Here is a 26,703-nt window from a genome sequence, read left to right on the forward strand (position 1 = left end):
TACACATAATATTATCAAGCAAGATTGGGCTGAAATAGTCCAAGTAATTGTGGTCCTACATGTTCCCATAAAGTAACCAACACTATAGCCAACACTTTTGTGATCACAAAATGTGATCGGATTTTTTATCAAAAGCCACTTTTGAGATCTAAATATGGCGTCGAAAATGTAAGAAATATAAGAGACCTACAAGCGTGTCAACAGATATGATAACAATGGTGACCTCAGATGACATGACCTTTAAGTTTCAAAATGTTCCACCACCCCATTCACAACTTGTCCCAAAATATCAACCATGTCACACCTTGGCATTGAGATTTAATTGCATTAAATGTCAAAAAATTAACTTTGAACTTGTATGTAACTTCACACACAAAGGTCACCCGGAGGTCAACCAATTGACATTTTTGATCGGTGAGACCTAAATAGAGCATGACTGTAAAAATTCAAACATTTTTTCTTTGCCCATTTTCTCCCCCATAATAATACTTTTTTAACATTAGCTGACCTTTGGTGACCTTGGATCACATGACCGTTAAGTTTGAAAATATTCCCCTATACCATTTGCAACTTGTCCAAAAAAATCAACCTTGTCACACCTTGGCACTGGGAGTTATTGCATTAAATGTCTGAAAATTAACTTTGACCTCAAATAACTTCGCACATAAAGGTCACACGGGGTCAACCTATTGACATTTATGATCAGAAGGTACCTTTGACATCTGAAAATAGCATCGAAACTGTAAAAATCCACAAAACATGAAAAGGTCACCAGAGGTCAAATTGAGGTCAAGGGTCACCCAGATGCGGGTCGACAATTGGATTACATTGAAGCAACTCCCAACCCTAACGGACAATTTGTTCTCAAGTTGTCGCCAAAATACTAGTTTTTTATCATTGATTGACCTTTGGTGACCTTGTATCACATGACCGTTAAGTTTGAAAATGCTCCCCTAACCAGTTCACAACTTGTCCCAAAATATCAATCTTGTCGCACATTGGCACTGGGAGTTATTGCAGTTTTAATATTTTCGGTTTTTGGACCATAACTGACCTTTGGTGACCTTTGTTGGCACCAAAAACAATAGGGCACACCTTCTCCATATGGCGGATCTATAGTCCAAGTTTGGCCTCAATCCAACATTCCCTTATTGAGATAGAGCGTACCCAAGCAAGTGTCACAGACGCACACACACACATACATACACGCATACATACACACATACACACACACACACGCCAACCTGACTGCATAGGTTCCTTTTGCTAAAGCAAGGAACCAAAAAGAAAAGAAAAGAGAGCCAAAATGTTTTGTAATCCTTCCAAAGCCAAGGTTTATAGTATATATATATATATATATATATATATATATATATATATATATTTATATATAATATATATCAAATTACAATTGTTTTAGCTGGGTGTTGCATTATATATATATGTAACAAGTATATGTGACATGTATAATATGACGAACCATAGCCCTATGAGGCACCAACAGTTTGATACTTGCCCATTCTCTAGATTATGGAATTATGCATCTCGATAGGGAAAAAAAGTTGGTTGATTTGAGCATCCAATATATTATTTATTTGAATTATTTATAATAGTCTAATGGGTAAATTCACAAAGTTATAGAAACATGGCTGTTTTTTGGATGTAACCCAACTCCCTACCATAAGATGCCATTTTCTTGTAGTTTCTATGCTCCTCCACAAGTTCCACATGAATTTTGAGGAGTTGTATATAATTTGAGGTTTTTCCCAGTTTTTCCCACTTATAGGTGGGAAAAACCTCCCTGTAAAAACCGGTGAAAACCTGATTTTTACCGGGCGTAACCCTGCGCTTGATGGACGTGAATTTTCGACCGATAAATCTGGATTTATCGGTCGAAACAATAAGTTGTTTGATCAATGAACCTCGAATATCTTTCGACAAACTTGGATTATCAATATGCCACGTTTGATACCGATAATTCAAGTTTTTCGCGTCAAAATACTGTTAATATATATATATATATATATATATATATATATATATAGGAATAACGGAAAAACTGTTTGCTTCTATATATATATATATATATATATATATATATATAGTTTCTTCCATTTCATTAGCACAACTGAAGAAGAGCCGTGTAAACGCTCGAAATATTTTGTTACCTATTTACGTTCTAAGTAATAAAGTTGGAAATGAAAGTATCATTTTTTTTCCATTTTTTTCTTGTGGATATTCTTAACTTTCCAACACACGCCATCAGACATATATATATATATATATATATATATATATATATATAAATATATATATATATATTAATATATATATATATATATATTTATATATATATATATATATATATATATATATATATATATATAAATTTATTTATTTATTTCAGTCATTGATGAATATTGGGCAAATAGTTGTTTAATATACAGAATAATATTGTTTAATAATATTGGTTGACCCCTGTGCGCCCCTTCGTGTGCAAAGTTATCAGAGGTTATTTTTTTTATTTAATAAGTACAGTTAGGATGGTCGTACAGACTTGTCGTGTTGCTTTTTGGAATCAGTGTGTCAAACTTCATCAGACCGTGAGGTCAAAAGGTCAAAGGTTAAATTTTGAAAAAATATGCTCATGTTAGGAGATACGGGGCAAAACAAAGAAAAGTTTGTCAATATTTTGATATATGAAAAAGCTCTGTGTTCTATATATATGGGAAACCAACTCCCGCTTCAATCGGACACCCGGTTCTCATGTTATGAGGGGCTGAATCGATAAAACACGGCAGTGTAGCTGTCAGCGTACTCACTATCACATATATATTTTGATCGGAAGGTAGCTTTGACATCCGATTATAGCCACAACAAATCAAATGACCAAAAAAAAAAAACTGATAAGGGTCATCGGAGGTCAACCTGAGGTCAAAGGTCACCTAGATGCGGATCGACTTATGGATTACAATAGCTTAACTCCCAACCTTGACGGACATTTTGTTCTCAAGTAATTGCAAAATAACTAGTTTGTGACCCTTAATTGACCTTTGATCACATAACCGTTATGTTTGGAAACGATCCCTCACCCCATTAACAACTACTCCTGATATATTAACCATGTCGGACCCTGTCAGTGGGAGTTTCACAAGTTATTGCACAGAAACAACACATTTTGACCTATAATTGACCTTTGGTGACCTTGGATCACTTCACGATTATCTTGGAAAACGAACCCCTACTTCATTTACAACTTGTCCCAATTTATCAGCCATGTCAGACTTCGTGACTAGAAGTTGTTGCAAAAATTTGCATAAGTTGGCAGTTTTTTGCACATAAGCAACCTTGAATGACCTTCGATGACCTAATGGTTTTTTTTTTAAATAGTCCCCTCGATGATGTGAAACCTCTACTAAAATGTGTATGTGCTCCAATGTACACACACAACGTTATTGCTACTAAGACATCAAACCAACCTTTGGCCCCTCATAACTTGAGAACCGGGTGTCCAATTGAAGCGGAAGTTGGTTTCCTCTATAGAGCACAAAAAGCCTTATCACATTTCAAAATAACGACACCCATATCGGACCCTGTCAATGGAAGTTATTGCTGTTTTCAATATATTGGTTTTTGGCATCTAACTGACCTTTGGTGACCTTTGCGGGCACCAAAACAATCGGGATCTTCCTCTTACTATGGGCTATCCACCCACCAAGATTGATCATGATACGTCATTTCCTTATTGAGATATCGTGTACACAAACCAAGCGTCACATACACACACGCACCCACACGCACCCACGCACGCATACACCCACATAAACACCCTCATACACGCTAAGTTGAATGCATAGGTTCCTTGCTTTGCAAAACTAATGAATGAAAACTACATGGTTATTCAATCCGTTGGACATTCGTTGACAAAATCACAGGCCACTCCCCACAAAATGGCTAATTATGTGACAGAGATAGTGATCTCGACTGAACTGTTCCTAAGGCCACCGAAATCCAAAGAGATAGCTTGACATGCATGAACCAGTCGTGCTGAGCCTCAGTACGCCGATTCAAATAACGATTTAAACAGGCTTAACCTTTTCACCCTGTGTTTCTATGGATTCCTCCAGAACTGTTTTCCATCTGTGCAAACTCTGAGCAATGTGATCATCATGAGAACAAACAATAAAAGAATTCGCAAATTTTGGTATTTTCTTTACTTCAAATTGATAGATGAACTGTACAGTTGAGTTAGCTGCTTTACAAGGTTTTAATTATTCTACGTTGGACGTCAAATGACCTTTTAGAAAGTAGCCTCAATACCCCGGGCACATATCAACACTGCACTCACCTCACGTGACCTTTTCCCCCACCCCTTCCCCCCAAAAATAGGATAGTTCTAACAAGCTAGTACCCATGTCGTGGTACTCACTATTGAGAAATGAGATTTTACTTGGTAAGTTTTCTTACAAGGGTTAACTATCGAGGCAACTGGTGACATTAAATGACCCCTTGCCTCCGCCAATAGCAGTTGAGATTGCGATGTCACGAAGACAGGGTTTACATTACAAAGTATGACGATTTGTTTCTTTTTGGCTTTGGCAGGAAATCAAAATAGAAAATACTAACAACAACAAATTCAATCTCGAAAAGGTATGGTTTATTGCTACCATGGAGTACAAGGTTGGCTAGTTAAAGGGATTTTTTTTTCTTTGCCGACAAGTATAGCTAGGATTCTTTCAGATGGGGAGGGGGGACAACAGATTAATCGTACAGCATATTACGTTTAAGCTCTCTAAGGGCTTACATTAATAAACGCCTCTTATTCGAAAACAAATTAAACAAAACACATTTTCTCAGTCATCACCCTCCTCCAGCAGTCTTCCTAGGCTGATGTTTTACTGGTTACTCATAATAATCATAATCCGATGTCAGCTCTGCTATTGCTGCTAATATTCAGATATTAACATTTGTAATAAATTTACATGTTGTACTCTCTCCGACGCCCACCCCCCCACTTCCCACGCCCCGGTGAATAGTGTTTCCAGTTTGTGGTACTTTCCAGTTGTCCAAAAAGGATGAGCGAAATATTAATTTAGTAGACCTGTCAATTTCGTTAGATTGGTGCTCTCGGACTAGTTTGATCATCTTTGGACATTGCTGTAGTAAAGTAATGCTTTATATTAAGCACAACAATATTGCCTTCCAATTTGAGCTTGTTAAAATTGTCCGCCCCCCCCCTCCACCATTGTGATCATTCCACACTATTTCCTGTCTATAAGGACCGTCAAAGGAGACATTCAAAGGAGGGTTGATTGCTTTGGAGGACCATTGAAGTAAAATGTTATGAGAATAGGTCATTACTATATAGTTCCGTAGCATATTCATGGACAATATTTTGATGGGCATGAAAATGAAATGAAATGTTTGTTTTCTTAGGCAAGAAAAGTTTAGTTTAAAATGTAAGATAAGAAACTTGCGTTACGTTAGAAAGTACTATATCTAAAGTAAGTCAACATACAAACCTTTCCCATCGAAGATTGTGACCATATCTAAACCGCATGATGTCCATACAATAAGTTGTCTATACTACTAAACCTTTGTCGAGGTGTTACACTGCGGAGTAGCATCATAAATCAATAAATCATTGTATGTTAACTAAGACTAGGTATGAAAGTCGAAGAGTTGACAGAAGACTATATAGAAAGATCGTTAATGTACGAATATAAAATGGTTACCATGAACAGAGGCGATGGAATCGGGGAAGGGGGGGTGCAAGAGGGAGGTGCAGTTCCATGTGACCTAAATAAAGTACCTGAATAGAGCAGCTCCTTATCACCAATGAAAAGTGGCTCTTTTTGTTTTGTTTGTGAAATTCCCCATTGTAGTAAATTGCTCATAAATTACAAAGACATTGTAATTAAACAGTGCCCTTTTGGGTAAGAAACAAAACCCTATTGAAATTTTGGAATCTATGGTACAGAATGTACAGCACAGGTGGTCTGTTATGTCGGAACGTTTTGAAATGAACTTTGCGGATTTTGCTCTGAGACGTTTGTGACCCAACCCCACCCCTCGCACCCCAGTCCGAAGCTTATCCAAGCGCCTCTGTTCACGACCACAAGTTGAACTACTGATACAATGTATGTACGCCAGTCATATCGAAGACATATCGAAGACTAGTTAAAAATCTAATTAAAAAAGAAAGCTTGGAGGATAACGACCATCATCGAGAAAAAGACTACGACTGGATTTGTAGCGATGTTCAAAGCGCTATTACAGAGATCCCCACTGCAAGTACAAGCATAAACGTCGTTAACGCTAAGACCACTGGCTTCTAAAGCTTTAATTTGCTGCTCTAGTTCTGGTTCTTGGGCGGCCAGTTGTGCTTCGTCCAGGCATCCGTCAGCTCCTGCAGAGCAAGTTCCGAAGGTGAAGTCAACTTCAAAAGCGCCTTGATCTGAAAGATGAACGCAATTGTTAATATTAAAAATCGGCAAAGCGAAATGTATTTTCTTTCTTGCTATATTGTGACTTGTATTTCCATAACATACATTATTCACTTGGGGGAGGGGGAGGGTATACGTTTCCGTTTAGTGGGTACTTGACCCAAAAAATGAGAACACAGACGTGAGGGGGTTGGTGTGGTGGGGTGGGGTGGGAAGCACTTTAAAATTCGGGCTTAAGTGGTTCTATTAGACTAACAGTGAGAATATGATTTGCCTTGAGTTGAAACAGGAACTGTGTAAGATCGGAGGGGGTAGGGGGTGGGGATTTACTATCTTATATCGCAGGAAGGAATTTCTCTTGCTTCTTTCGTCGCCTGTAAATGAGAAGTGATCTAACAAATGCGTCAACCATTAATAAACTAAAAATAATTAGTATTTAAGAGCTAGACCGCACTAACCCCTCTCCACCTCAACCGTCTCCGCGTTGGTGCACAGCTGGATGTCGAAGATGGTCATCGCTTTCATTGAGACTTACGAAGAAAAGAAAGTCTTTTCCACTGTAGTGTAACATTTGTGACCTCCAGCTTTAAATGAAGAGCTTATTTCTGGAGCTTATTACGGGATGCATGGTTTATGATTAATGGTAAATGGAAATCAAATGTATACTAACAACTGTAGGAGGCGGTCACCAAACCACATTTGCCTGGGCACGTGACTTCTGACTGTGGTTGGTTAGTGTCATCAAAGACGTCGCAAACAGCGTCATAGATGGAATCATGACTACCGCATATTATTGAGTAACTTTGATAGCATCGCAATCCATCTACTAAATATGAGACAAGAGAACAAAGGATATGTTAATATGTTTTAGTGAGTGAAACAAGAATAAAATGGAGTAGTTACTATTGTTTAGTAAGTGAACAAGAAAACAAAGGATATGTTACTATTGTTTAGTGAATGAAACAAGTAAAAAAGAACAGAGAGCCAACATGCTTTGTAATTCCTGCAAAGCAAAGGTGTATAGTATATATATATATATATATATATATATATATGTGTGTGTGTGTGTGTGTGTGTATATATATATATATATAAATATATATATATATATATATAAATATATATATATATATATATATGTTTGTATGTATGTATGTATTGACATATACCTATTTAATTCGACATATCATCGATTTAAACTGGTATTTGTCGATTTAAATTGACATATACCGACTTATTTTACTTATCGTCGATTTAAATTGGTATATGTCGATTTAAATCGATGATATGTAGAATTAAACTGGTATATGTCGATTTAAATCGATAAAAGTCAATTTAAGCTGCTGGAAACTGTTATAAGTCGAAGGAAATTAGTATATGTCGATTTAAATCGGTATTTGTCGATTCCCCACAATTTGAGACTGATGGCCCGTCATAGCACTGGATTCGAACGTTCTCAAGCCGTAAGTCTGTGTTTTTAGTCTAGGGATAAGTAACATCAGCGATGAATTACAGCGAAGTGAACGTGTAGATGATGGTCGGAGCTGAAACAAGTTGGTGAGTTAGCTTGGTCCTACTAGTCTGGGAGCCTGTCCCATATGATTCCACCCCATTTAGCCCAGAAGGCTTGACCCCTTAAAGTTACTTAGACCATCTAGGTCATTCACAAAAACATTGTCAGCTCAACCCCAGTGGTCGGGTTTGGACCCCAGACCTCCTGAAAAAGACCCCCCGGACGGGTTAATTTCACCCCATCTAGCCCATGGACCAAACTTTGTCAGACGGAAGTAGCATGGCTGTACATTACAAAAAAGGCAAAACTGACAAAATTCCTGGTCGGGAAGGGGTTGTCAGACCCCCACTAAGTCACCCCCAGTCGGGTTGATTTCACCCCATCTAGCCCATGGACCAAGCTTTGGCAAAAGGAAGTAGCATGGCAGTATGTTACAAAAATGGAAAAACTGACAAAATTGTTGGTCGGGAAGGTGTTGTCAGACCCCCACAAAGTTTACCCTGACCCACCCCCAAAAGGCGGGATGATTTCACCCCATCTAGCCCATGGACCAAACTTTGTCAAAAGGAAGTAGTATGGATGTACATTACAAAAAGTGTAAAACTGACAAATTTCCCAGTCGGGAAGGGATTGTCAGACCCCCCACAAGGTGCCCCCACCCAGCCAATTCAATTCACGCAATCTGATCATAGACCAGAATTTTGTTTAAAAAAGTATTCAAGACATTGTAATATAAAACATGGAAAAACTTACCAAATGGTCTAAAAGCAAAGATGTGCCCATTATTGTCACATTGGCCACTTTTGTATTGGTGTAACATATACTGTAAAAGCATGAAATACATACATGTAGAACCAGGAAAAAATGTTGTCAGACCCCTACAAAGAGCCCCTACCCAGTGTGTTTTACCCATGAACTGAGATTATAAAAATATTAATATAATTATTACAAAAATAAATAATAAATGATCATATTTATGAGAGGAGATATTCTATGTAATTTAAATGAGCCTTCAATGTCCATTATGGCTTGCCTTTCTTAATTGATTCATCATTTTGGGTGACAAGCGGTCCAAAGTAGCTAGGCAAGGAAGTGACTGAAACATAATGATGCTCCTGTTTTTGGTAAGTTAAAAACATTTTGATTTTTTTTTTACTATAGCACCTAAGTAAAAAATTGGGTAGGCATCCCTGGCCTAATAAACAAACTGATATAGATGAGAATCTTGTGGGAGGAGTTTCTCCTGCCTTTTGCTGGAAATGTTTTAATTTATAAGACAAGACAAAGACCCTCTTTGTCTTATTACAACCTTGCCCACATCCTGTTATGTGACCATAGTTGGTCCTCCACGTTCACCAAATTTCTCTATTCCCACATTCTTCTTATGGTTCTGTTCTTGTGGAGTGAAGGTGTATATATGATTAAGTCAGATTTAAGCAGTTAAATGGAAGGGCATATCCCAAAATTATTGTGAGCAATACAAGAGATTGCATTTGTTTCCCCACCCTTTCGTTTTCTATAATACTCATAATTCCGTCTCAAAATTCATGTTAAATTTTGATAGTATTTTTTTTTGGGGGGGGCAGAAGATTGTTTGTTTTATTCATGTAAAACATAGGACCTGCTTTAATTAATGGCCTGCAACCCAGTCATCTGCTTGGTCCCATAATATATGGTGTTACAGCAGAGGTGGAACAAAAATATCGGGGACCCTTTGGCATATTAGATATCGTTAGGGACATTCTTCTAATTTCTGAAGCCTTTTCAAATAGTCATAGATATGCCAGGTATATAATTGGTTAATCAAAGAAGTTATTTGGGGGAGGCTTGGCCACTCAATTATATTCATTCATTATAAGTTCCCCCCCCCCCTTGCCTCCCCTGCTTCAGCTGTTTTTGTGTTACGAATGCATACTTTCCCTGTGTAATTGTTTTCATTGCATTTTTGGAGTTTCCTTAAATATATATATGTATCCTATGGGTTAGATTTCTAGTAGCTCACATTGTACTATTTCAACCAATAATTAAGTACTCATTTTGTTTCTTTTTAAACCTACAATTGGTAACATGCCAGTATAAAGATTATTTGGTTAAAATCAAGGAATATTTACAAAATCTGGAAGTTTAATTTGATTTACATCATGGGTAAAAAGGCAGTATTTTCCCACCCGTATTATTCCAGTTCGTTATTTAAATGTTTGTGCCCCGGTCTGTACAGTGCTTTACTAATTGTGCGCTTCTATTTCAGATATATCAAGTTTACACACCAGGTCACAAGATGGCTGCAGATCAAGGTAACATCATTCTCTTCACAAATGACACTATGCAAAAGTGCAAACTGATTCTAGCAACACGGAAGCAATATGACTTAAAGTATGCAGATGTTTCACTGCCCGAAGAGATAGATACAGTACATGGATTTCATAGAAACTGCTACAAAAAATTCACTGCTCTGTCAAAAGTACATTGAGATATGGTGGAAAATGTTACTGATACTAATGATGAGAACAAATCTAGTGAAAAATCTAAGACTGTCACCCGCTCAGAAATTAGATCCACCAAACCAAAGAAGGAACAGGATTATTTCCCGAAGTTTGACTTTTCTGTGGCCATGCTAGGAAGACAGTAAAGAAGAAGGAACAAAGGTTGGTGAATGTCGAAACAAGTAACTTTGAAGAAAGTGTGAAGAAGTATGCACTTTGGAAAAGTGATAACAAGTTACTTGCACGTATAAGCGGCATTGATTTCATATCAAAAGAAGTGAAATACCATGCATTTTGCCGATCAAAGTATCAATCAGAAGCAAGAGCAACACCTCCTGCTATGGCTGAAATGAAACAAGAGAAACAGGCACTTGACTCAAAGAATGAGCCACTATCAAGCTACTGGCAGCAAGAAAAAGATGTACATACAAAAGCGTTCGATGCCCTGACCTGCTTCATCGAAGAAACAATCATAACAAACAGAGAGGTGCTCCTACTAACTGATGTCAACAATCAGTACCAAGCCCTTGTACCAGTCCAAACAACCATGTTGAACAAGCAAACTTATTCTGCCAACATGAACTGGGGCTGGTCCTGTTGAAAGCATGTTGTTATTTTCTACATTTTTCATGCAAAGGAATCTGCTTTACAAGTGTAAAAACTTTTCATATTTAACATTTGTTCCTGGTTCTACATGTATGCATTTCATGCTTTTACGGTATATGTTACACAAATACAAAAGTGGCCCATGTGACAATAATGGGCACATCTTTGCATTCAGACCATTTGGTAAGTTTTTCCATGTTTTATAATGCAAAGTCTTGAATACTTTTTTTAAACAAAATTCTGGTCTATGATCAGATTGCGTGAATTGAATTAGCTGGGTGGGGGCACCTTGTGGGTGGTCTGACAATCCCTTCCCGACTGGGAAATTTGTCAGTTTTACACCTTTTGTAATGTACATCCATACTACTTCCTTTTGACAAAGTTTGGTCCATGTGCTAAATGGTGTGAAATCAACCCGCCTTTTGGGGGGTGGGTGAGGATGACCTTTGTGGGGGTCTGACAACACCTTCCCGACTGGGAATTTTGTCAGTTTTACACTTTTTGTAATGTACATCCATACTACTTCCTTTTGACAAAGTTTGGTCCATGGGCTAGATGGGGTGAAATCATCCCGCCTTTTGGGGGGTGGGTCAGGGTGAACTTTGTGGGGGTCTGACAACACCTTCCCGACCAACAATTTTGTCAGTTTTTCCATTTTTGTAACATACTGCCATGCTACTTCCTTTTGCCAAAGTTTGGTCCATGAGCTAGATGGGGTGAAATCAACCCGACTGGGGGTGACTTAGTGGGGAGTCTGATTACCCCTTCCCGACCAGGAATTTTGTCAGTTTTGCCTTTTTTGTAATGTACAGCCATACTACTTCCTTCTGACCAAGGTTCGTCCATGGGCTAGATGGGGTGAAATTAACCCGTCCGGGGGGGTCTTTTTCAGGGGGTCTGGGGTCCAAGCCCGACCACTGGGGTTGAGCTGACAATGTTTTTGTGAATGACCTAGATGGTCTAAGTAACTTTAAGGGGTCAAACCTTCTGGGCTAAATGGGGTGAAATCATATGGGACAGGCTCTTGGCCATACATTGTGCATACATTTGAACACCATCAGAAGTAGTTTGTGGTTGATTCGTTCACGTATCGGGAGCCAGTGGAGTTCGATCATGGTAGGGGTAATGTGATACTTCCGAGTTCTAGTAACGAGACGTGCGGCGGTGTTTAGTACGCGTTGTAGCCTGTCAATTTTACAGCCTGGTAATCCAATCCATACAGAATACCATTGCACTGAGTAGTCGAGCTTCGACGTAACGAATGCATGGACAATCCATTCTCTCAGTGAGTTACAATCCCTCAGCCAGTATTCACACTGCATTTGAGAGTGCCAACAAAATGTTTGTGTTGCAGTTGGAGCATGAGTGGCCATTATACATGTTTTTAGCATATACTCATGTGTTCAATACTGACGGACTTTTACACACCTCTAAGTTGCTTTGTACATTTATAAACCATTTATCTAGAAGGAACGCAAAAATGTTTGCTCATGGTATCATGAAGCGACAGCATCAATTCAGTGGAAAAGAAAGTAAAACTAAATGGTCGAAGAATATTCCAAGTGTATCCGCTTTAAGTTGAACTATAGAACCAACACGGAAGTTATAAATGTAAGACGGTTCATGTCGCGAAAGTAAGTAATGGTAACCTTGATTTAACTACATATCGTCCAACAGGAAACCGTTTGGAGAGTAAAGAACTCCAGTAAAGTACTTTTTGAAAACTTCTAGCAATTTAGCATGCTATAATTTGGGGCCAATATATAAGAATTGACTACTATTAACGTACAGTAGGAAATGATAACCAAATTGATACTCACCGGTAAGGGCAAAACCAAAGATGGTCGCAAAAAGGAACAGTGCATTCGTCATTTTCACCTGGTGATAGAAAGAAAGACAGACTTAAAGGAAGAACAAGGGCCCAAGGGCACTATAGTTCCTTGCTTGTAAGGAATATTTAAAGGGAGCAGCACTGTCCTAACATTGTTATGTGGTCCTATGTACACACACAATATTATTGCCAAAAATATCACAAATCAACCGTTGGTCCTTTTGAGAATCTATTGAGGACCAGGTGTCTGATATGAGCAAGAGTTTGCTTTTTTAACAGAACTCACAGAATCATCCTGACTGTACTTATTAAGAATTTTAACAAAACCAAACGAACCTTGATCTCTAATAACTTCGCACATAAAAGTTGCAGAGGAGTCAACTTATGGACAAATTAGATCGGAATATGGCCACGAAAATTCAATTAATCAACTTGAAAGAAACTAATAAGGTCACTGGAGGTCAACCTGAGGTCAAAGGTCACCCAAATACAGGTCGACTATTGGATTACATTAGCGTAACTCCCAACCTTGATGGACATTTTGTTCTCAAGTTATTGCAAAAATAGTAGTTGTTGACCCCCTAATTGACCTTTGTTGACTTACAAAAAAAAAACATTTTGATCCATAATGGACCTTTGTTGACCTTGGACCTTGTTGACCTTTATGTTTTGAAACGATACCTTACCCCATTCACAACTACTCCCAAAATATCAACCATGTCGGACCCTGTCAGCGGGAGTTTCACAAGTTATTATAAACAAACACACATTTTGACCCATAATTGACCTTTTGTTACCTTGGATCACATAACGGTTATTTTTGAAAACGGGCCCCTACTATTTTTACAACTTGTCCCAATATATCAGCCATGTCAGACTTTGTGACTAGAAGTTGTTGCAAACATTGGCATAAGTTGCTAGTTTTTTGCACATAAGCAACCTTGAATTGACCTTGGATGACCTGATGGTTTTTTATCAAAAATGTTCTCCTCGATGATGTGAAATATGTCCTGAATTTGTTATGTGCTCCAATGTACACGCACAATGTAATTGCTAACAAGGTATCAGATCCAACCTTTGGCCCCTCATAACTTGAGAACTGGGTGTCCGATTGAAGCGGGAGTTGGTTTCCTCTATAGAGCACAAAAGAGCACTGTCATATATCAAAACACTGACAAACTTTTTTGTTTTTCCCCGTATCTCCTAAAATATTTTTCAAGATTTGACCTTTGATTCCAAAAAGCAACACGACAAGTCTGTAGTCCATCCTAACCGTACTTACTTAATAAAAAACTTGAACTCTGATAACTTCGCACACCCTAATTGACCCCTAATTGACCATTGTTGACATTCGATCACATGACCGTTATGTTTGGAAATGATCACTTAACCCATTCACAACTACTCCGAAAATATAAACCATGTCGGACCCTGTCAATGGGTCGCTAACTGACCTTTGGTGACCTTCACAAGCATCAAAAACAATAGGGCACATTGTCTCACTATGGCGGATCTGTTTACCAAATTTGAGTTAATTCCAACTTTCCCTTTTTGAGTTACAGTGTACAAAAGCAAGTGTCACAGACGCACACACAGACGCACACACACACAAACCTGGCTATAAAGGTTCCTTTTGCTAAAGCAAGGAACCAAAAATTAAGTTATCGTTAGCTTTTATTCTCAGAAATGTAATTATTTGAACCACTGACTGTGAGGTCGTGGTGCAGTTTGGGGTGGGGGAATGAGGAGAGGGGACGCAAAGGCGAAAACTGGTTACAGGCAGGCCACTATAGCTAGGAGCTGTGCGCATCAAGTGGGGCATCAACGAAATTACAGGGCACAAATGAAACGCATCATTCTAACAAGCATTGTTTACATTTTGCCTTTTCAAGCTCAAAATAATAGTCGCCGTTTGTAACTATATAAAATCGACTGCCTCTATACTGTACCTTTTGAAATTAAAAAATATGATAAAGTATTAAAGTATGAAGAAAACGTGCAAGTATGAGGAGAGGAGAGGAGAGGAGAGGAGAGGAGAGGAGAGGAGAGGAGAGGAGAGGAGAGGAGAGGAGAGGGGAGGGGAGGGGAGGGGAGGGGAGGGGAGGGGAGGGGAGGAGAGGAGAGGAGAGGAGAGGAGAGGAGAGGAGAGGAGAGGAGAGGAGAGGAGAGGAGAGGAGAGGAGAGGAGAGGACAGGAGAGGAGAGGAGAGGAGAGGAGAGGAGAGGAGAGGAGAGGAGAGGAGAGGAGAGGAGAGGAGAGGAGAGGAGAGGAGAGGAGAGGAGAGGAGAGGAGAGGAGAGGAGAGGAGAGGAGAGGAGAGGAGAGGAGAGGAGAGGAGAGGAGAGGAGAGGAGAGGAGAGGAGAGGAGAGGAGAGGAGAGGAGAGGAGAGGAGAGGAGAGGAGAGGAGAGGAGAGGAGAGGAGAGGAGAGGAGAGGAGAGGAGAGGAGAGGAGAGGAGAGGAGAGGAAAGGAATTCTTGCTTGATCCCATTCATTAAGAAATAAGCAAAAAATGTTGCAGTAGCAGCTTAAACCTGGAGTGCAATGCATCATATTTTTAGCTCGAAAAGGATTACACAAGCCTTGCGATGCATAAACAAACATTTTAACATCAATCCGTGCATAAATGACACCGCATGTATTCTAAGTTTCTATACATACATTCAAAACATGATTTCTCATGGTATAAATCATGGATACTTTTCATACATGGTATTTAGATTAGCCATATTGAGTACAAGAATCCTAATGCTTGTGAGGTCAAATCTCCTATAGGGAACCAGAGGTCAAACTCTGAAAAACCTTTTACATGATATATAACGATGGAAATCGGGGATACTTCTTATACTTGGTGTGTGGAGTACAATAACCCTATTGTTTTGGTGGCCACGTACAGTAGAGGACCTGTGTTTATCATGCCATAGAGGTATTGTAACAGCTAGTATACTAACAAGCAGAAGTCTAGTGCATTGAAGTCATCGAAACCTCAATGCTTTTTGCGTTCTGGTTGTTCAACGACCAACGTCAATGGGAGGTAACTGTGTAAAAGCGCTCACTATTTTTAGGTGCATTATGTACGGAGATTTTTCAGGTGCGGTGACTTTTACTAAGTGTAATGATACGAACTGAACATTCAAAGGAACAAACGTAAAATAATAATTTGCCGAAATAACATTACATATCTCGAAATCAACAACAGGAATTTGTTGTTACAATGCTTCATCGTTTTATATTTTCAGATATATGATGTTTTAAACACTTTTGACGAACCGAAATTTCAAGAGATCGTTTTTGTTGTTACCAACTAACAGTAACTCTATACGGCGATATACTAAGTTAGGCCTTACTACCTAGGCTTATATCGCACAAAGAATTAGCGAGAAAAAAATGGCGAGTAATTTCAACGTTTGGCGAGTAGAATTTTAGACTCGGTCGCCAGTTGGTGAGTAGTTTAAAAAACATTGTCGAGGCCTGATACATAGCTCATACATACATTACATACCTTTTCGTTATATGCATGGGCGTCAACGGTGGATAAATGCACATGAGATCCCTTGGAATATAATGACCATTTCACATTAGAGAATGTATAATGAACGCAAACGATAAAACACTTATCTTTCCATATACTTATTTGTTTCGATTACAATTATATTCTATTCATAGCTTATATATACATAGCTCATACATACAGTACGTACTTACTCGTTATATGCATGGGTGTCAACGGTATATACCTGCACATGAGATCCCTTGGAATGTAATGACCATTTCAAGAAAGTGTCTGCTATATTACATCGAAAATACGTCATACCATTCTATGAAAGATGTGCTATAAATAAACGTTACGGGCTGTGCGTCGAGCCATTGATGTGTGTGGAAATGGGGGAGCATACGTCTTAGAAATTCGTGCAACGCCTAAGTTTAACAGTGAACGTCATCGCTAATTACAGTTCTCACTACATGAGTCATTGCAATATTCCATCCATCGCCTTGTTAGCCAAAAAAACCGGGGGAAAATGGCTGGAATTAGGACTTTTTAATGATTCCTCTGAACCATGTTGGAACTGGTGCGAACTTCTTTGCAAATACCGTGTCTAGAACATATAATTAAATTGATTGGACTACATAGTAATTATGCATTGACACTTTTTAATACAATCACATCCATAACAATTGGATTTCATTAGCTTGACTAGTCACTGTTTCTTTTTTTTCAAATACTGTTTTACTGTCTCCTCCTATTCAAGTTGCGTTCTGAGTATGCTTGGTAACATCATTGTGGTCATATAGCTCTGATAAACATATTCTGGGATTACGGATTTCATATTTGTTGTTGACCTTTTGAAATTTCAACTTGATTGATATGGTAAGAGAGAAACTGAATCATCATATATGTAAATATATTGGTGATTTATAGGTTGCTATATGCTATCATGGTGTATTGTCTACAAGGCAGTATGTGATGTCCAAAGAGTGTTAGCCCTGTACACATTTCATGTTTGTGTGTTGGGTACATGCTTCTTCAAAATAGATCAAAGACCATTTTGAGTCATTGAAAGAATGTCCAAAACCTGAAAGTCACAATCATTATGTTATGACGCATGTATGTTACAACCAAAGAACTACGACATGAATCTCAATTGCATAGATATGTCGCTCTGACACTATATAGAACGTACACACACTCACAAATAGTCCCAACAAGTACCATAGTTTGCGCAAGAAGATGACATTTATTATGTACTTGTTCCAGATCATTTAAACTGCATTCATGGATTTAATCTGTCAACGTCATCATCCAGATTCTACCAACGTTTTAAAATTTCTTCATCCCTCCGAAAAGTTACAACGTCTGTACTTGGGCTGCCTTCTAAAAATGTATTACTTTAAAGTAGCTCCTAAGAGTGAGCTCCTATATTTCGCCAACCTGATAAAATAAGCATAAAGATGGTACCGTAATCGATCGAACTAAGCCAACTTTGACCTAATAAACATTACTTTTCGAGTAGACCATAATTTCCTTTAAGAGTTTGGATATTTTCGTCACCCAGACAATTTTCAAACTGATCCCATGTAAACTGTATATTCCTCCATTGTTTAATTCAATATACCCTACCCCTTTCGGAAATACCCTGGTATTGCTATGTGTACACTAAACGAGTTTCTTTAAATTAAATTAAAGTAAATAAACAACGGAATATTGACTGGGAAATTATAAACATTGGAAATGTCTGTGTTCTTTTCCAAGTTTCTTTGTAATGTTGATGCATGAAAAATAAGTATTTTCCGCACCAAAGAAAGGCAAACCTTTCGGCCAATTTTTTTTTTTATCAAATCAAAGCAATCTTACGGGCCTTAGTATTCATAGATACATATTAAAATTATTTCAGTCCTTACCTGAAAATTGGTTTGCAAATCCTCGTCTTTCGTTTTACGGAATTTCGCTGCTTAGTGTTGTACTATATAAAGTATGATAAAGTTTGTGTATTCTGATGTAGTCTTCCCAGGGTTTTACGAAACCACCCGTTGGTCTGTCCGCTGACCTTATGACCTACATATCATTTATCATATTGTGTCCACTATTCCTTCCCTCCTATAATCTCATTCACCTACCCAAAATCAGCGACCATTTTAGAAGAAGAAATGTATGTCAATTTTGGTGGAAGATTTTATCCGATCCTCGTCGCCTATGGAGTATCCGCTGGTTTTACTCACTTAATAAACCAAACGAAACACGCAAAACAAAACACATGACCTGATGAGAACGAGCTTATATTTATACGTCTTTATTCTAAACGAGTAAATGCCGAACCGATCTCAGTTGATAAATTATTGGTGTATATACAATATGACAAAGTAGGTCATAAGGTCAGCGGATAGATCAACGGGTGGTTTCGAAGAACCTTGGGAGGACGCGGTCAGAATACACAATCTTTGTCAGTATACTACAACAGTCTGTTGGCGGAATGTATAACTGAGCTGTGCAATTACTAAGCAAGTACATTTGAAAAACTCTCTTCAGACTCCGCCCATAATATCGTCCAACCAGCTAATGCCAAGTTAACACACAAATACCCAAACAAGGAATGTATGATGTGATATATTAGTTATTATCTAATCGACCATCCTATATTACCGATGTGATATATTAGCTATTATCTAATCGACCATTATTACTCACTGTATAATATCATATGCCTGCAACCTACATACCAATAGGGTCAGCTTGTGACCCTACCGGACTCCTGCTGAGTTTGCCTTATTTATATTATTATATAATATAAGATATGGATGAGAACAGTTGTGATATGGGTACTGACCAAGGAAGACACGGAATAAATGGTTAATGTATACATTCGTTTCTTGTGTACTTATTTATTCAGGTTTATTACATTCATCCTACTTACAATATACGCGTGCAACATAACATTTGGCGACGAGGATAAAGATTTTATTCCTGTTCTGCCTTGGATTACTTTACTGTCTGTGGTTATTACTTCCCATTTGAGTGTGTCTGCCAAGTTGTTTACTTTCTACTGTACACTGCTGTTAACTTTACTTTGTCCTTACTAGTGCTACTGGGATATTTTACGTATTATTACAGTACTGTTATACTTCAAGTTCAAGATGCAGGCTATTCCTCCTCCAATTCAATTTTTACCTACACCCGGTACACCATCCACGCCATGGGCGCAGTGGAAGCAACTGTTTATGAATTATTTACTGGCGTCGGATTTATTAACGGCTACACCTGAACGGAAGCAGGCTCTACTTTTGCATTCTTTGGGCGCAGAGGGTCAGAGAATTTTTTACACGTTACCACAGCCTGTTCCTCCACCTTCCACTCTCCCTGCTACCCCTACTTCATCTGCTCCTGCTACACCCGATATTTTCGAACAAACCCTGCAAATTTTACAAAGCCATTTCCAGCCAATGGTGAACGTTGTCGCAGAACGTTTTCGATTCAGAAAAAGAGCACAACTGCCAGGGGAGTCGGTCGATAATTATATTGCTTCGTTGCGCCAGCTGACCAAATACTGTGAATTCAACGTCTTCACAGATGAGATGATCCGTGATCAGCTGGTGGAAAAGACGACGTCTAGTCGCATTCAGGAAAGGTTATTACTAGAAAAAGACCTGACCCTGGGGAAAGCGATCGACATTGCCCGCCACGTCGAGAGAGCTGTACGTGAGGCCAGAGAGCTCAACACTACAACGCACCAGGCAGGGTTTATTATTTTATATATTAGCTATTATCTAATCGACCATTATTACTCACTGTATAATATCACCTGTCATATGCCTGCAACCTACATACCAATAGGGTCAGCTTGTGACCCTACCGGACTCCTGCTGAGTTTGCCTTATTTATATTATTATATAATATAAGATATGGATGAGAACAGTTGTGATATGGGTACTGACCAAGGAAGACACGGAATAAATGATTAATGTATACATTCGTTTCTTGTGTACTTATTTATTCAGGTTTATTACATTCTCCTACTTACAATATACGCGTGCGACATAACATATGATTTACAATTCAGTTCACGTATGCCTTCTTTTCCATGTTACAAGTACGTACATGCACAATGTTAGAAGTCTGTGTATTGTAGTTTGACTTTCAGTATATTATTTCTATGTATCTTCCAAAGGAGGTATAAGAGTCATAAAGGCAACAACAAACGGGATAATACAATAAGGTAACACATGAACAAAACCATTACGAAAAGGAATGATGACTTCCATACAGTCTTTCAGTAGCCATGTTGGAAAGGGATCTAGAATACTGGATTTGGTTGGTGACGCTAGGCATCATTTTATCAAAGTTTCACTTGAAACCATATCAAATTCTTTGAAAGAAAATGTGCTAGGAGGATCCTCATCAAGGTACAATTGAGGGATACTGAGAAAGAGACATGACAAATGGGTGTGGATCTTGGGTATTTTGTCGCGGAGGAAATTTCCAAACTGGGTAGCCAAATCAAGTAAAGAGGGAAGATGAGGGATTGGCTTTTCCTGATTTCTTTTGAGATGTTCATTTATTATCTTGAACATTTCCTTTGGATTTCCTGAGTTTTCCTTATTATGGAATAAATAATACTTAGTCATTAAACTGCAACTCACCAAATTACATGTAAGACGGTCCCTTAAAATTTTCAGCAGATCTTCCGAAGTCCAAAAAATAAATAGGGGTCCGGCACGAAATACACAAATGATATAAACAATATAAGTGATAAAACCCAATGATAAATATCGTGATTTTCCTGTAAATAAAGAATAGTTGCGAGGGTAAGTTCCAAGACGATGTTAAATAAACCTCTATATCTCGCGGAGACACGTGGAAAAGTGGTCATGAATTCCCTGTCTGCGAAATCCTAATTCCAAAGCCGGGTCATTCATTATTCAGAGGGGTACACCTGAAGAACTACGAAAAATGTGAGGGCGTACTATCGAAATAGCGAAAACTATCGTCATAGTATTGCTCACTACCATAGAAGTTGAAGTAGGAAGAATGACGTCATGAGACATATGCTGAAGCTACTCATCCAACTGGTGGCGCTTGCTTGTACGGCAAGAAAGTAATGGCGCGTAATATAAACACTAACGTACGTTTTTGACATAACTAAAGTGATAAAGTTGACACACATCTCTCGAAATGGTGATATCGTGTACCACATTTTGGTGCCAAAATCAACACAAATATGGCAGTGGACTGCCATTTCACAGGTAATTCTTAGAAAGCGATAGCAGAAGCATTAACATAGGAATCTAATTACTTTACTAGTGTCGTCTGCTCAGCTGAAGGGTTGTTATTCTGTAAATATGGCAAAGGCATAAGCAATATAGGTATAGCCAGTAATCTGAGTTTTGAGGTAGGCCAAATCCTACTCAGCCCAGCCAGCCAGGCATGGTCTGGACAATAATTGTTTAACCTATATACCTAAATTTACTCAAGTATAATTTTAAGGCCTAAGTATATATTCACTAACTATATGTTCGGACAAAGATTTGTAGGCAAAATGACACACTCAAATCACTACTAGTGCTAACATTTCATCCTTTGTTGACTGTGACTGACATGCATCAAACTGTTTGCACTCTCACTTCATAATGTGGGATCTGTTATCCCGAACAAACTACTACCCACTGTGTAACATTAACATTAAAACCGAGACCTGCACTCACATACTAATATGGAAGTATTATACAAAAGTAGGTGTGCGTGCAGAGGGGATGCTTTTTTCACGGAATTTTCCAGGGAAAACTATGACACTATCTGAGCGCGAGCGCTCAAATGATAAAAACTGGTCACCGTGTATTATCCATTATTAGCTTTATGTATTCTTGCCATAAACTTTCATTCCGGATTGGTACTACTATCTGAAAAGAACCCAACTTTGTCACTAGCCTACTAATTGCATCTGCTTTCCAACAGATCTTTCCAGACAATACTATGCCTTGTATTTGGGACCTGTATGTACCATGGATACCCGATACTCATAGCTAGTACAGTAACTACTCTTCATGTTCCACAAACGTGCATCAATAACAACTGCGCTGTGTTCGCAGCACGTTAACATGTGTTACAGGTGGCACAGTCATTACTGCAAAGCTGTTATACGTTAACCTACGAGTCCGAAAGGTGAAAATACGAGGCGGCTGGGTAACGAAGACTACTCCCTAGCCGTACAATACGGAGTGCATGGGTCTTTGCTGGTAAATTACCTCCTCCTTATAGGTCATAAGGGAACGTAGATAGGGCCAGAAAAGTTTGTCACTCAACAGAACCACGTTAAAGCTCTTTAAAGAGAACCCGGACACTTTCCGCGGTGGCGTAGAAAGCAAGGGAAAGTGTCCATGAGACACTATTCACGCAAATGAGACACTTTATCCTAGTAATATGTGTCCTACGGACGCAGGGACACTCATTACTGCCACATCGGCACTGCACAACATGTAGCCGACAAACTGCGGTGGTTATTTTATACTTCATGCGAGATTCAGATGGTCGCCTACATTTTTTCTAATCGTATTAGTAAATCCATAGGATTGAAACATTCTTCACGGACAGGTGAGTGTGTGCAAGTATCAAATATATACAAAACAGATACACAATATGGGACCTAAGGTGGGGGGGGGGGAACTTAAATTAGCCTTATGGGTAGTTCCACGTCTAAATTAGGCCCTAATATAGTAATAAACTTTTCTTCTTTTCAATATGACGTGCAATCATCTATAAAATCAGCTCAACATTTTCCTTTCGCCTATACTCTTATAACTATGCCCTGTACTATACGTTGGCCGAATTGTTCGTGTATGGTTTGGAAAATTTGAATACATTGTTCTCATAGTTCTTATTTTTTATCTTTCTTACCATGTGAAAATTTTCTCCATTCAACATTTTCTTCTTGTAGATATCTGGTTTCCAAATTCACCAGTATCTCACCAAAAGCACCGTTTGATGAACGCATCAATCTGGTGAATGACGTAGTGCAGGCAATTAGGCAAAACAAGCGACTTGAAGTTATCGCGCCCATTTCCGCAGCAAATACGCTCTCCCGTGTACACGCACAGATGATTGCCTAATATATATTACGTACACGTCGCGAACGTACGAATACAGCCTACCATGTCCAATTGGTACGTACATAGCGTTGCACATAATACACTCTCACACTCATACCACAGTTCCTAAACCGTTCTTCTCATTGGAGCTGGACAGCGCGATGTATAAACAACGACGAGTCTGCTGTTCAAACTTATCTCGTGTTACACAAAAATCACAAAATCACCGATGCGCTACATATATGACGGCTCAACGATTTTTTGAAATCAAATATAATTTATACGAAATTTCACCGAAAAATGAGGAAGAAATTAATCTCTATTCAATAGCGGTTTTTGTTGTGATGACTGTATAAACTGTAATTAGCGTGGGTTATTTCGCCATCTACATTTCCGAAGATGACGTCATGTTCTCTACTGTTCAAAGAATATTTGAAATATCCATCCTAAACTATTAAAAAATCGTATTTCTGTCAAACGCAACGTTAGCGTTCTCATATTTTGAATAGTTTGGAAAATTATTTATCGTTTTTAAGGTAACTTCTAATGGCTACCAGACAATTATTTTTAAGGGTTTCACATAATTATTCATATGAACAGCCAGTGCATTCAGATTAAGACGCATATATGAACGAAATATCAGGAAATATAAAGTATTTTACCTTATCAAGTATGCAGAACCATCGTATATGCTGCTTCAGACCTACGTGTACACTTCAACGTATAATGATTATCAACAGGGTGACTTTTATTAATAGGTACAACGTTCCATTATACGGAAGAACCAGTAACCCGTGTGTTTCATGGACTAAACGATGGGTTGTAAAGTCATCCTCACGTGCCAAACAAAACATATATCGAAATTTGAGTAATCTGTCAGTGAATTTAGTTCGAAAAGTGTACAATTTCACTTTCATATACATACCAGTATGCTACTTTCATTAATTTCATCAACAAGGAATGCTGCGAATATAAATGGTGCCACGTAGCACTTACTTGTCATGTTGCAGCGCCAGCAATCTCCAAAAATTGGTTTCATCTTTGGAGAGACATTGGCGTCTTGATATAAGAGGGGCTGGGCAAGTTAAACGTTCAGCTGAGGATTTTATACATTCAGACAAGGAAGAATTGGATTTTCTCTTATCGACCCAGGACGTTCATTCATAAAGGATCATGCACCAACTTAAATTAGTCACCTCTCCTCAACCTTGGATTCTTGCATGTACATGTCACTGTTATTTTTACTCAGTCTGTGTTAAGAGCTGTGTGTTTCCTGTTTAAAGCTTAAAATATGCTGTCTCATTGGTTTTCCCAAATTAGAGACAAAACATAAGTCTGTTAATATGTTGTAATATAGTCATATGCTAGTCCCCATTTTCCATTTTATAAACTCATTGTTGGGTTTACTTTGAGTTTGTCTGTCATAAGTTTCTCATTGTATGCTTCGAGACTGCATGGTCCCACATTGCGACTTTTGTTAATATCATTTAGTTTTGCCTCTGTTGAGGATCCTATGCCAGCGGTCTACTCAAAATTGAAATGTGCTGTTTTCTTTCCACGAGGCTTAAACTAGTCATTATTGCATTAAGGACATGAATGAGTATATTCCGAACTTTATGGTGTTAACCTAATAAAGTACAACCTATATCTTTGTTTAATAATATGTATAGTTAAATATAATATTAATTTATAGAAATTTTTCTAGAATTAATAAGCACCCGTTCGGTTGCAACTATCATTTATATATAATATGGTGTGTTCCAAGGCAGTTTTACGGGCCGTAGTTTACACACATGACATATGAAACAAACTTTCAGTCTCAACTTAAAATTGTTTTATATATCTTCTCACTGATGCATGTCTACGGTTTACATGACAGAGTTGTCAACAAGTCCCTAGCTGCAAGTCTCAAGTCAAGTCTCAAGTCTTTACCAGCAAGTCTCAAGTCAAGTCTCAAGTCACCTTGAAAATTTTGAGCGAGTCTCAAGTCAAGTCTCAAGTCTTTGGAGGTCGAGTCTCGAGTCAAGTCTCAAGTCCCTATGAGCAAGTCCCAAGTCAAGTCTCAAGTCTTTGAAGTTTGAATACAATGATGCAGGCTACGAATAATGTAACAGTGTTCCAGGAATTATGTGGTATAAATTAAACAGCCGAATAGCAAAACCGGGGCACACGCCACGGAACAAGTTACCTCAAAATTTGCTAGCCACTGTTTTATTGAAAAAGGCCAACTTTCAGCCAAACAGCAGCCCTGGATGGAATATTCAACCAAGCCAATGGTAGTTATGGTAACGCCTGTAGTCGTCGTTGGGCGCTCGTAATTCGAGCGTACACGAAACCATAATGATTTATTATCGATATCAACTTATGAAGTTATTTAATGATTAAAAAATTGTGAAATACAAACAAGTCTCTAGTAGAAAACCGAGTCTTTTGAAGGCAAGTCTCAAGTCAAGTCCCAAGTCTTTGCTAACTTTTTGGGCAAGTCTCAAGTCAAGTCCCAAGTCTCTGACAGCCGAGTCTCGAGTCGAGTCTCAAGTCCTAAAATTTGCGACTCGAGTCCGAGTCCCTGACGCGAGTCCCCAACTCTGTTACATGAACTTTGATAATTACAGTATTTGAGAGCGGAATGAATAACTGACCTGCACACTCACATACAAGTATACATGGATTGATCCTTGTTTATAGCAGCATCCAATCAGATAATGTCAAGTTCACAGCTCATAAACACTATAATTCCTACGCTGAACTTCGCATAATAATCAAACTTGAAAGCAAATGAGATATGTCATTCAAGTATCGATCAAGTAAGCCTTGATCTTTTCCTGTGATAGCATTATTGAACAAATTGTTTACATTAAGTCATGTTCTATTATTAGATATTAGCACCATATTACACATTACAATACAAACAATACAAAATTGATGTCAACCGTCCCCTCAAAAATACATTTCTAAAGGTGAGATTGGTATCGTTTATTGGTATTTATAATGAGTTCACAATTCGATGTCATTATCCAACTTCCAGAAAAGATTCTTCTGAATGTGTCATGTCCTGTTTGCGAAACCGTTACACAGTACACTCCATCACGTGTACAGAATATATGTCAGCTACTACTCAATATTAAAACTACTTTTTACTTCACAAAGAAGATAAAACAGAGACAATTTATTTCTTAGGTATGTTGTAGTTTATTGTGAAATTTCATTTGTAACACCAATTTGAATTGCAGAAGAAAACAGACAATAGCCTG

The 26,703-nt window shown here is 38.3% G+C and overlaps 1 protein-coding gene across 11 annotated transcripts; it reads right to left on the minus strand.

Moving 5' to 3' along the window:
• Nucleotides 1-4,195: 4,195 nt before the first annotated feature.
• LOC139961536 (uncharacterized) lies at nt 4,196-25,283 on the minus strand. Of its 11 annotated transcripts, none has more exons than XM_071960779.1 (5): nt 16,602-16,704; nt 16,380-16,393; nt 12,869-12,926; nt 7,117-7,269; nt 4,196-6,457 (listed from the first exon to the last, which is right to left on the minus strand). In XM_071960779.1, exons 1-5 carry the CDS (start codon nt 16,687-16,689, stop codon nt 6,189-6,191), a joined length of 582 nt encoding a protein of 193 aa, XP_071816880.1. In that variant the 5' UTR covers nt 16,690-16,704; the 3' UTR covers nt 4,196-6,188. The 11 variants fall into 11 exon arrangements, with proteins under 11 accessions (XP_071816880.1, XP_071816879.1, XP_071816887.1 ...); XM_071960778.1 differs by having other exon boundaries at nt 7,117-7,272; XM_071960786.1 differs by lacking the exons at nt 16,380-16,393; nt 16,602-16,704 and adding an exon at nt 25,279-25,283 and having other exon boundaries at nt 7,117-7,272; nt 12,869-12,929.
• Between the last annotated feature and the right edge of the window lie 1,420 nt (nt 25,284-26,703).

The sequence above is a fragment of the Apostichopus japonicus genome, chromosome 20 (genome assembly GCF_037975245.1).
Source record: "Apostichopus japonicus isolate 1M-3 chromosome 20, ASM3797524v1, whole genome shotgun sequence".
NCBI classification, from domain to species: domain Eukaryota; kingdom Metazoa; phylum Echinodermata; class Holothuroidea; order Aspidochirotida; family Stichopodidae; genus Apostichopus; species Apostichopus japonicus.

Coding starts and splice junctions, on each gene's coding strand:
- LOC139961536 (XM_071960778.1), bottom strand. CDS start 16,689: ATGACGTATTTTCGATGTAATATAGCAGACACTTTCTTGAAATGGTCA. Junction 7,273..12,868: donor CTTTGGTTTTGCCCTTACCG/GTGAGTATCAAT, acceptor TCTCATATTTAG/TAGATGGATTGCGATGCTAT. Junction 6,458..7,116: donor GGTGACCGCCTCCTACAGTT/GTTAGTATACAT, acceptor TTCATCTTTCAG/ATCAAGGCGCTTTTGAAGTT.